Source organism: Augochlora pura, chromosome 3, assembly GCF_028453695.1.
Source record: "Augochlora pura isolate Apur16 chromosome 3, APUR_v2.2.1, whole genome shotgun sequence".
Lineage (NCBI taxonomy): Eukaryota > Metazoa > Arthropoda > Insecta > Hymenoptera > Halictidae > Augochlora > Augochlora pura.
This window is the reverse complement of record NC_135774.1, coordinates 14,324,227-14,337,056: the sequence shown is the minus strand read 5'-3', so window position 1 is coordinate 14,337,056 and position 12,830 is coordinate 14,324,227. Positions and strand designations below refer to the sequence as shown.

Below are 12,830 nucleotides of genomic sequence, written 5' to 3'. Positions count from 1 at the left end.
TCTTCGTTATCGGATGGGGCAATAACTTTGGTGATAGCGTGACCGTAGTGTGTGCCGTGGATGATTCAAACGTTGCCGCCAGCCTCGGATCAAAATGGCGGGAACCAGCTATGTGACGACAGATCGTTGAACCCATATGCACTACTGCATTCAATTAATATATTATTTCCCTCGTGTTCCCCGTCGATTTCCTCGTATTGCGATTCAAAAATTATTGTCCGCCATTCCGGCGATCGTTTATTTAATGATTAAAATCTAGGAAGATGGGTGCATGCTACGCTCAGGGCCGTACCAATGCATGGTTCATTAAAGATGCATCAAAAATCGAAACGAGTGCATTATGCATCTCGCGAACCATGCGACGCCGGCCAAAATAAAGTCTCTAATTTCCTGGAACAGGCGACATTCGAATAAAAATATTATAAAATTTCGTAGCCGGTGGAATCGCCGTAAACATGCCGATGTATATCAATTATTAGCGATTATTATTGTAATGTATAATCATCGACTGCAATTAAGCGATTAATGCTTAACTGATCATCTAAATACGATGTAATTAGCTCTGATGGTTATTTAATTATTCGTCGGATCAATGATTAAACTACTTAATCGACGATCAGATTGAAAGTAAATTACTTCGGCGCACAGCTATTTAACTGGTACTCTGTTGCAATACATTTTTAACGTCGTAATTGAGTTATGAATTCACGTGCTGCTAGGAGTCGAGTAGTAATATTATTAAACATTTAATCAAGTTCAAAGTAATACATTGTTACAGCGATTTCATCGTTTTGCCGGTTTCACTTTCACATGCTAATTTTCGTGCAACGTGAAATGATCTAAAACAGTTTAAGCGTTCGTAAATTATTAGAGGCATACATCAGACGGACTTCATAATAAATTTCCATTAAAAAGTCGGCAACAATTAATAATTACCGTTTATGGTCATTAATTGTCTCTTGGAAATTAACGCTTAATATCTGCAGTGTTTTAAAAATTAAATCAATTACAATTTCTTACTATGAAATGATTTAATCTTAAGCATCAATAAATCAATGAAATTTCCAATTAAAAACCGACAGTAATTCACGATCGGAGACGAATATTTTTCTTCATCTTTTGTACATCGAAAACGATTGTTTTCCATCGGTAAAAAAAATTTAATCGATAACTGTCTTTTATTGCGTATAATTTGTAGTTGGAAACGTCGTTAAACGAATTAAATTGCAAATAATAAATCGATGAAAGAGGAGACCTGATTGGAAACGGCCACGAACGCACGGGACTTCCGTAGTTTATAGAGGGCGCACTGTTTCGATAAATTCGCACCTGAGGCGCGACGATCGTCGGTTGCTGATTTGACTCGGCCGTCGACGGAAGTGACGCGATTCGCTTCGTTACGTTTACATTCTGTTCTCGACGTCGCGTTCATTGTGGGGAGCCATTACCCTCGTCCGCGCTAAGCATCGTGCCATATTCCCGTTCGCGCCCTTATACTAACAACATTCTCGTAGTTTTAAGTGAAATATTATGAGAGTGAAGACCGAAATGGACGACGACGAAAAGGGGTGAGTAGATAAACGACATTAAGCGGCCGCTTTTACGCGTGATAGACCGTTTCTCACCGATCGGGACGCGTACACGGCCCGACGGCTCTTATTGCGTGGGATCTCCATTTGCGTATCCCATTCACCTCGCGTCTCGCGTTTCCTTGTTAGCATGCCGCCTCGGTCTCGATTAAAATCGTGGCTTCTGATGACCGGAGACGTCATCGGGCATCCTCGCGGTCCTTTACGAGCAGCCTCGATACGCGAGGCCAACCTTTCTTCCCCCCCGGACCAACGAGCGGTTTCGGTGTTGTAGTTTTTCTCGCAACGGGAGGAATTATCGGCGCCCGTGAATTAGTTTACGAATGCTCTCGCGATCGAGGCCTCCGCCAAAATTATCCAGCGAAAACTCGCCGCGCACACCAAGCCCTCTTGCAATAATATTAGTACAAGTTATATTGTAATAATAACAACGCTGCGAAGCGTCTCGGGTTTTTGGTCCAACGAACTTCTTGCAGTTCTGCATCTCCAACTAGAGCCCTCCTTTGGAAACCCCTCAAAACTAATTCACACTACTAATTATTCACCGAACGCCGGCTCTCCACCGTGTTTCGTCTCCTTCACCCGGCACCTCCGATCGCATTTTCCCCCTATCGGCGAAACCGTATATTTGCTATAACCATCCGGTTCGATTTTTATATATTTCGGCATAATGATCTGCCAGTGTTTGCAGCGAATGTATTCGATTAGAAAGCTCTAGGGAAGCTGTTAATGATTGGAAAATCTTTACGGGTGTCTATAGACGCGTGTAGTGTAAAGCAATAATCGGCCAGTGTCGGAGGGCTATAGTCGCCTTTAGCTAAGAAAGGGTTAATCCCCGGAGTTATGCCGACGAAACCATGAATTTTCCGTGTATAGCCGCTGCGCGAAAGTTCACCGCCATCCTTCGGTTCTAGATCCCCTATTTTTATGCTCTATATCCTGAACAGCGTTTTCGTGCTTTCTCGCCGACGGGCTTATTCTCGCACACGGTCGGCTACCTGAGTTTATTATGCGGCCTGCTGGGCTTTATTTTATAGACATTTTAACTGTATCTGGGAAACCCTAGGTCGCCTGTATTATTGAGCACATTGCAATGTGCATCCCTCTTGCTGCACTCGGGGAATTCGCAGCTAGAGCTATCGGATATTTTCCGATATTAAATGTTTTAATTAGAAATCACATTAATAGTAATTATATTAAATTTAATAAATGCAGGGGGATCCATAAATATGCTCTGGAATTTAATAATACAATTTGAATATGTAGAAAGGGAAGTTTAATCCCTTTATAGAAATTCGATGTAATAAATATCTTTTGAGATTAAAAATTAATGTAGAATCTTTGTCTTTATTTATGGATGGCCCGTGGATTTAATTTTTTAGATTAATATTAATTATGTAATCACATTGTTTCTCCTCTGTCCCTGCAGAAAGTTATTTGTGGGTGGTTTGTCCTGGGAAACAACACAGGAAAATCTACAACGCTACTTTGGCCGCTATGGTGAAGTAATTGACTGCGTTGTTATGAAAAACAGTGAGTCTGGACGCAGCCGTGGTTTTGGATTTGTAACATTCAGCGACCCGGCTAATGTCCCCTTGGTTCTCCAGAATGGACCTCATCAGCTTGATGGGCGCACTGTGAGTACAGCTCTCAGAAGAAGGAAATTTGTTTATTTTATTCTGATGGAATTTTACTGATTCATTGATTTCGGTGGTTTTGTTGCAGATTGATCCAAAACCATGCAATCCACGCACTCAACAGAAGCCAAAACGCAGTGGAGGCTTCCCAAAAGTTTTTCTGGGTGGCTTACCGAGCAATGTAACAGAAACAGATTTGAGAACCTTCTTTAATCGTTTTGGCAAAGTTATGGAAGTGGTGATAATGTATGACCAGGAAAAAAAGAAATCAAGAGGTGAGTACACTGCAGTATTTATTTTTATTTATATTTTCTGCATTGTTCTCTGTAGTTTCCATCGGGGGTCCAATAAATCCCATAGTAATAGTTGCATCTTATTTTCTAACTATCATAGAAGCTATAGAGAACAATGTATCACAATTATGGAAAGTAGTTTACTTTTATAATCTTCTCTATTATGTGACCAAAATTATAGTCAGAATTCTTGAAATAAATTTTTTATAAAGATATGTACTCTTTTATAATAGCTAATATTTTTTATGCATTAGCAAAAAAATAATGTATGTAAAATTAGTGGTGGCATTCCTGACGTGCAATGAATAGAAATCAAAAATTCTGACTTGAATGCAGCACACCCATTTGAAGTACAGTCTCAAAATTTTGTCCAACTTTTAATCTAAAAATTATCCATAAATACTAGGACTAGCAAATAATTAATTAAAAGTTAAACACAGTTCTATGCTTAAGCCAGTCAATAATAAATGGTCATTGAACTTTCCCCTGCTTGATTACCCTTCTTTTTTTTTTTTTTTAATGACCCTGCTCTTGCTTCCTTCAATAATTATAATTAATACATCCTGATTCATACTCTTCTTAATTAATATTATTTATTTTCGATATATATATATTTATATATATACGTATATACATACACATATATTTACGAAATACTTTAAGCCTCCTGTCCACAAAACTGAAACTTATATGCATTATACTTATATAGCTATTTATGTAGTGTTTTTATCCTATTTTGCTACACTTAATAATTCGCCTTGTCTTACCTTAAAAAGAAGTTAAGATAATTATTTATGTTACATTAAATTACATTTAAATGTATTTACACATAATGTGAATTTTGGCTAAGTTTTTATTAAGAATAGGTTATTAAGGTACATAAGTTAAATGTACATAACATAAGTTGAAGTTAAGCTATTAGTAAGATACGTTGTATATCCTATTTTTTATTAAATTATATCCACCTATTTATCTTGTCCACTGGATAATAAGATCAATTACTTATATTTATCATTAACCGGCATAATATGTTATATAAAGGATTAATCTTAAATATATTAGTATAAAATTTATAACTAAAATAAAACTTAGGGTATCATTAATTTCTATGGCTTTTTAGTATAGAATAATTTTTGCCTTAACATTGGTGTCCTTGTGGTTAAACAATTTAGTAAATACGAGATACACGTTTATATCTTTCTTTCTCTTTAAATATTTATTCATTTTTGGTGGCTGCATTCAAGAAGTTAGTGTGTTCTCATGGCCCAAGTGAACTTTTCGTTTTTGCGCATCTTATTACTTCTTTTAACAGTGTGGATTGCTTTGTACATTAATCTCTCGAAATATCGTAACTTGAAAGAAAAAAGAAAGATTAACTTCGGAGAATACAAAATTATCTTCGCAAATGATTCACGAAATTGACAGATACTCTCTCGCAATATCCGATACAGATGTTATCGTTTCGTTTAATTGTAATCACGAGAAAATCAATAAACATGGTCGAAAAGAAAGCTTCTTCAAAACAGCCATCATAAATTTTTTAGATTAAGTACATTAAGCTTTATGTGCACATATAAGATGGATAGTAATAATAAGTATCTTAAAACTTCTAGAGGATGCATGTTTTTAATCGATATTAAAATTGTAATAATTAAATTATTTATACACTCAAAAATACTCCAAATTAAGCCTAGCCACTGTTATTATCATTAACACTAGCAAAAGTAATTAGATATAATGGACAGTTGATACGGAATTGTACGAACAAGCTGTAATCTTCATAATATAAAAAAAAAAAGATATCAGAACGGCTACATAGAAAATGAGAACAAAAAAAAGCTAAATGGAAGGTGTATTTGTTGTGTAAATATATGGGGCAATTTTTGATATACTATCACGTTTGGACGGCAGGATTTGGCTTCCTCAGCTTCGAGGATGAAGATGCAGTGGACCGATGCGTCGCCGAGCATTTCGTCAACTTGAATGGAAAACAGGTATAGCATACCTACACACTAGCCATATATAATTTATAAAAGTTACCTTATACATTATATGCCTAGAATAATGTAATGTAAAATAATAATAAGTACGATCGTTAGCATAATTTAATTTAATTACATTACTCTTACATATAGTTTTAATCGTAATAATGTTTAGTTATATAGTGTACTTATTTTATTTTACACTATTTTCTCGTACTAATGTTAAACGCTGAACAACTGTACGCTTAGTTTATTATTATGTAAGTATCGGTTAAAGGAGCAAAAACCAGAAAATCGTACCAGAACTATAGACAGAGCAAAAAGAAAATTTCATACGATGCGAGGAAAACAATTTGAGAAATTTAGTATAATATCCTAGCATATTAGAATTTATGTAAGACTTGGCGAGTTCTTTCAAAAGCTTCGATATATATACATATATATATCATTGTAAAACGGAACTTAAGGCGACAGCGGGATTGTTTCAATTCGAACGTATATCGGTGATTACCATCGATCAAAAAAAAGCAGTCGCGGAAAAGGGCGAGAAAATGATTTCTATAATTCGGTTCGGCACTTTCTGGTTGCAGGTTGAGATCAAGCGTGCGGAGCCACGTGATTCTTCCAGCAAAATGAACGACAGTCACCAAGGACAATGGGGACCACCACAACCTGGCGGACCTCCGATAGGAATGGCTGGTAATATGGGGCCCATGGGTGGGCCGAATGGTCAGATGGGTGGCCCGATGATGGGAGGCCCTATGGGACCGCCCGGGAATATGATGCAGCAGTACCAGAGCTGGGGAACCAGTCCCCAAACTGGTGGATACGCTGGTTACACCACTCAGTATAATTCTCAAGGTTGGGGCGCACCACCGGGCCCACCTCAGCAACAGCAGATCCCACCACCTCCTCACCATCAATGGAGTAGCAGTTACAATGTCCAGCCTGCAGCAGCTACTCAAGGTTACGGCAGCTATGGTGAGTTCACCACACGATTTTCCAATAACTTATGCTGAATCGACTCCGCAAACGATTGAAACAGAGTCAAAAGAACTAATTAATTTATCAAATTCTAAGGAAAAAAAAAAAATACAAGATTTTCTTATATGTTCTTTCGATCGAGCTGCTCCGTATTTGAAAAAAAATATCAGCGTTCTGTTTCGAGTATGTTTTCATTTGTTATTTAAGGACGACACACGATAAGGTCATAGTTATAAAGATTAACAATAACTTTGATCCTGTCCTCTCCCCCTCCATCCTCCTCGGAGATGTTAGGAGAAGAAAGAGCAAGATACATATGTGAACACGGGAGAAATCGGGAGAAAAAAAAAAAAGAAAACTATAACCAATACCTATAGAACGCGTGATTAATTATCTTTATTTCGATACCCCCTGGAGGTTATACGCTATGGAAAGAGAATACATTAGGGCAATCATGAACGAGTATCTCTTGGATTGATTGTGTCGGTTCAGACTCACATTTAATTGCTTGATGTGTATACATACGTGTGCGTATCTTTTCACGGACGAACAATATATCCTCGTACTGTGATCACCTCTCATCAGTTGCGGGTATAGCAACCGAAAATTTAGCGAACCTTAGTATTTCTCTATACTGTTTGGGCTCGATCCTCCGTCAAGTCGAGTATCAAGCGCAAACGTTGGCGAAAGATCGCGTGGTACATTTTCATTAGCAAAACGAGAACCCCATTCAAGTGCCAAGACTGCAACGAGCGAGCAAGCTTTAGTCATTCCTTTGAATTTTTGCCTTCATCACCCTCTAGGAAAGAGAGAGAGAGAGAGAAAGAGTAATTGAACGGTTGTCTCATTCCATTATTGTACGATTTTCACATGTTTTCAGAAGAGAAGAGATGTCTGAGGTAAGTTTCTCACCATTAGTGATCGAGAATAAAAAAACGCTTTGGAGTCTGTTGCTTAAAGTTCGCATCTTTTTTACAGCAATTAATTAAACGGTCGCCGACGGTGCGGCGTTCCGCTGGTATTTTGAGCATTTTCTTTGAAGTCTCATGATTCCATTTCAATAAACACCGCTTATCGGTGCATGCTTGGCACTGAAGTGGTTGACCAAGTTAGGGTACGTTCACTTTGCTGCTCCGTTGCTGTCTAACGTAGTCATTTAACGCCAACGTCTTGGATACCCAACCAGTAGTGCACGATCAAAGAAATTCCCGAATCGTAAAAGCTAGCCGTGAAAGAAAGTCGAAGGGAAAACGATGCCCGCAGCGCGATTTGCATTTTCTCGAGTCACGACGAGGGCTATTTCGATGGTGAGAAGACGATCCCGTCGAGGGTTCTCAAAAGAGTTTAACGAAGAGGGGCGCGCGGATCGGCAGAGTGAACGTAACCTGAGAAAACTGCATAAGAAGACGTCGGTGGTCGGTGACACGTGTTTGTGTGGTTGATGATCGCAGGTGGGCCGGCGGCGGCCGCTTCAGGGGGCTACGGGCCCACGGCGGGTACTGGCGGGGCTGCGGGGGGCGGGCCAGGGGGTTCCTGGAACTCCTGGAACATGCCACAGAATGGGCCCCCTCCAGGGACCCAGCCACCACCTCAGCCCCCTCAGCCCAACTCCTCGCAGCCCAACTCCAACTCGAACCCCTCTGGCCCGCAGGGTGAGTCTTCAAGCTCAGTCAATCAACGTCTTTCCTCTATCCACCCTTTCGCATCGTACAGCTCCAGTACCATATTTTTGACTCTAGCTAAAGCCATCTACTGTCTCCTTCTCTGTTTCTATCTGTTTAGATTAGTACGCTGACCCCTGGCTGTCCTCTTTTTCCTCGAAAAAGACGACGTTCCGTTCTAAAATGTTGCCTCTAGAGATCTCGGTCTTTTCTTCTCTGTGCTCGTTAACGCTAGAACTGCTTTTTTAACGCAACCGGATGAAAGATCTTTAATTTAGAGACGACGAGGACGCATTCGACTTACTTTCTTCCTACAGATTTATTAACGCGGTGTTACTGCTGCTTTTAAATAACGCGAAGTCACTTTTGTAGATCTAGTGTTAACGCTGTCTTGTCACGCGAGTTTTGCACCGCACGAAGTTCCCTGGTCCCATAGGGATCGCGTTTAGTTGTCGTTTCGTTCGGGGTTTACGGAAATGCAGGAGCTTTGTATGCACTCGGAGTCGGGATAAAACATTTCGACAAGTCGGATTAACTCAGATTTATTTGTTTTGCTTTCTTTTCTTTTAAACAAATGTACGTTCGATCCCACGCGAAGACATCCCTCGATCCCAGACGTCCCTCTTCCTCCAATTTGTTTGTGAATTTGTTGGTTCGCTTTTTGGGCCGAGAGCATGCGTGACCGTACGAACCACACGAGGACGTACTGGAAATTAAAGTGAGACCGTCAACTAGAAAGACACGATTGCGATTAGAGTATGTAGTGAACTATATAATCTTAGAGAGCCACGCTTGTTCATAGCTCTTTTTTACGCTTCTGATTGTTAGCCGGCAACAGTAGTGGATCATCCAATGTATCGCACTCTCCTCATTCATCATTTCACTCTGTTTTTTAGTTCACGGTAACTTGTTTCAACTATCTTTACTGTTACTTTGACCCACGTGAACCAATACAAGTATTTTCTTTCTACTTACGTTGGTTATATATTATTTTTTTGTTTTCTGAAATAGTACCTCCTAGAGTAACACAAATAGTCGATTACATTGGCGCCTAATTAGTCATAGAGTAGGTATTTGGTAACTAGTTAATTAGATTCATTTTCATTTCGTTGCTCGATACGGACGAATATCTAAATTTCTGATTGTATTTACGTTTTTTTTTCGTCTTTTTTTTTCAATGATTAGCAATGATTCGCAAGTAAAGTATGATGGAACAATCCTACTCTCGCTCCTTTCATTTCCTGTACTGCCTACCAGCAGAGTTCTGGCGTCTCGAATCCATGTCTATTTTCATTCGCCGAATTGCAACTATTCCCAGCGATTGATTTATCTCTGTGAAAACATGTTCTTCTGATAGCAACAATAGACATCGATTTGGTCGCGTAGAATCCCGAGATCAGTATATACACACTCGACTTTCTCTGCTCGATTATACTCGCTTTCCTGGATCTCCTTTACAAAATTACGCCGTCGGCTTTGTCAGTGTCCATTTCATTAAATATCGGACGAAGAGCGAAAGCTGAACACGCCTCGAACGTGTTCGGGTCTCACATACTGGTCTCGGCATTTTATACAAGTACAACTACGCTATCTCCAAAGAGACACTAACATATTCAACGAACGACTGATGTCGGAGATACATTTTCCATTGCCCGTGCAATTTAGTTTCTTGATCAAGGGGTTTTATAAACTCGAACATCGTTCGCTACAATATCCTAAAGAATAGAGGAGCTAAATAGACTTTAATAATTTAAAGTTTCAGTACCAACAAAAATTTTGCAAATTTTTAGTCTCATTAGAATCGTCGGACTCATTATGTGATTATTATTAGATGTAGAATATCGTACGTCGAATTATTGCGATGGTTGTTAATCTAGGCGCGACCGGTTGTTAATTATTAATTGGCGGATTGAAAATGTATCTACGACGGCCGCGTACAGTTTTCCTCGCTTCTCTGAATAAATGAGGCGCGGTAAGTGGTGGCGGTTCGATAACTCCAACTTGAAAAATCAATGTTCCAGGTGACATGTACTCGCGACAGACCACCGGCTCAGGTGCACCTGGGTCCAGTAGCAGTTCAGCCAAGACACCGGACTACACTGGGTACTCCGCATACGGTAATTACGCTGACACCAGTTATCCACAGCGTTCATATCAGGGAGGAGAAAGCAACCAAGGTGGGTATGCCGCCAGCGCCCCTAAACCCCAGCAAGGCTTTGATTTCAAAGAGTGGCAAACCTCATGACCATTTTAATTGACCCGTGACGGAGAGATGCGCTGAATGGCTTGGCCTTGCTCGTGGGTTATTTCTTATTACATGATATATGTATATATACATATATATAAAAAAAGTATATATATATAAACAAAGATATATATGTATATATGTATGTATATATATGTACATATATACGTATATGTATGTATATATATGTACATATATATATGTATATGTATATGTATATATATATATTCAAGGAAAACAGACAAAAAAAAATACTGAAAGAAAAAGATGATAATACAACGTCTACAAATTGATCGTGATTCTGCGGACTCGGGGTCTGGGACATTCTTTGTAACTGTTCTCGCACGATAAAATAACAAAGAAAGAACGCTAATTCAAGTATAGAATAGATAGATAGATAGATAGGCAGAGATACAGTCAGATTAGATAGTTAGATAGTGTTCCTTGACATTTAATGAATGAAATTAAGTAATCGAGTTTGGCATTCTAAAATGAAAGAAATCTAGCGTTCCAAGAGGGTGTTGTGTACTGCTGTTTTGTTTTAATATACACTTTGGTATTCGTTGCAGGATCACGTTGGAATTAAAAAGTATGTTCCATTGAATTTTGCCCTTCGGTCGCTGGGTGACGATAGTGTTCGCATCGACAGGATCCGTTCTCACTCGCAAAGAATGTCCCAGCCGAGACAGCATGTCGTTCGCGAGCGGTCGTATTCGCAGTTGATCCGACACGAATTGTTTCTAACATATCTTTTTTCTCGGGATGATTGGAACCGTTGAGCTTGAGGGTTGAGAGATAGAGAGAGAAAGAGAGCTAGTGAGAGAGAGCGAGAGAGAGATAGCGCGAGAAAGAGAGAGTGTCCGGCAAAAAAAAGAAAGGAAAAAAAGAAAAAGGCAAAAAACGGCACATCTGCCCAATGTTTTGTAAACAAAAAAAAAAGATCGGAAAAGTCGCGGGAGAAGGAGTGGGTGGTGGTTAGGTTCACCTTCGGTTGTCGACGCATTGATTTCATTGATCGCTCGCGAGAACGGCCCATGATCTTGTCGGGTTTCGAAACGAAATGGAAACACACACAATTAAATAAAAAATAAACAGTTTATCGTGCTCGTTCGAGGAAGAGGTAAAAAATACAAAATAAATATATATATATATACATAAACTCAAAAAAGCAGAACAAAATCATATTAACATGATGACAGAATATAGACGACGATCGACGATTTAAAAATAAAAAAAAAAGGAAAAGAGAAAAAGAAAAACAAACACACCCATGGTGCAAGCGAACTCCATTTTTTTTTCTTTTCTGTATGGCACTGGGATAGAGGGTAGGAAGCGGAACATTGTAGAAATATTTTAAGAGTAAACTAGAATCGACAGTTGAAATTAAGCGAAACTATTTAACCGATGGTAATGCCGATGATTACGGATGATGCTGATAACAATGATCATGAAAGAAAACGAATAAGTAACCGAACATGGATGCAGTAAGCAGCGAGTGTAAAGAACAAAATACTGAATGCTGGGAATCATTAATTACTTAACAGCATTTATACAACGGGGGTGAACGCGGTATCTTAAGATTTCTTTGAGAGAGTCGCCTCGTAGCGAACGGCACAAATTTATTCGATGCTCGTTCACCTCTTTTTAACGATAATCAACAGTTAGTGAACACTCTTCGGTAATTCGAGACTAAGAATAATAACGATTAAAACATGGAAACTCTATTAATTATTAATGGTCTCCGGTGGTAGACCGGCCAGCGAATTATGGCCGTCGAGCATTCGAGACACCCGTCCCTCCACGATCTCGTAATTTATTAACACAACAAAAAACATAGTTATTATACTGGTTAGCACCGACGAATGGATCCGACTGAATTTAAACAAACGAAACACAAAGCAAAAGGGAAACGAAAAGTAACGACGAAAGGAAACGAGAGAGCGCATGTAAACGAGTTAATTAATTAAACGAGACAATTTCAAAGTAAGAAGTGTTCACTGCTGAGAGACACACAGACACCCAGGCTGAATTATTATACCTAAACTTACATAGATAGTGTAAATTATGAAAGAATAGATCTTTTTTAATATGATGTATGTATAATCTTATATTGACTCTTTGACAGCAGGGTGCAGTTTTTCTTAAGCATCTTCATTTCAATCATTCTCTTTTTCTTTCTCACGTCATATCAATGTAGTAGTTTTGTCTTTTTTTTTAGACGTTCATTATCTATTTTCCCCCCATCTCTTTTTCTGTATTTCTTTTTTTTTTCTTCGTGTTTATAGTCTGTGTCGCTTTTTGACTCGAGTTCATCGATCCGGTCCTTTTCCGCTTCCGGTTCGTGGTAGATAATTACGGAAGGGAAACCAGGACGCGAGATCGTTGAACGTACAACTGATGTGTAACTATAATAGTGATGAATATTTTTTTTGTTCTTTA

General features: G+C 38.9%; 1 protein-coding gene across 8 annotated transcripts in view; it reads left to right on the top strand.

Annotated features, from left to right (window-relative positions):
* The first annotated feature begins 1,399 nt into the window (after window positions 1-1,399).
* Hrb27c (Heterogeneous nuclear ribonucleoprotein at 27C) overlaps window positions 1,400-12,830 on the top strand; it is a 37,839-nt gene continuing 26,408 nt past the window's right edge. For 4 of the 8 annotated variants that reach the window (XM_078197532.1, XM_078197534.1, XM_078197531.1 and 1 more), the window contains exons 1-7: window positions 1,401-1,568; window positions 3,019-3,226; window positions 3,315-3,501; window positions 5,431-5,513; window positions 6,092-6,482; window positions 7,937-8,137; window positions 10,168-10,323. In XM_078197532.1, coding sequence (XP_078053658.1) covers window positions 1,531-1,568; window positions 3,019-3,226; window positions 3,315-3,501; window positions 5,431-5,513; window positions 6,092-6,482; window positions 7,937-8,137; window positions 10,168-10,323 — 1,264 coding nt within the window. In that variant the 5' untranslated portion in view covers window positions 1,401-1,530. Of the gene's footprint in view, window positions 1,569-3,018; window positions 3,227-3,314; window positions 3,502-5,430; window positions 5,514-6,091; window positions 6,483-7,936; window positions 8,138-10,167; window positions 10,324-10,960; window positions 11,121-12,830 lie in introns of those variants that run through there. The other 4 variants (XM_078197528.1, XM_078197529.1, XM_078197533.1 and 1 more) reach the window with 3 other exon arrangements.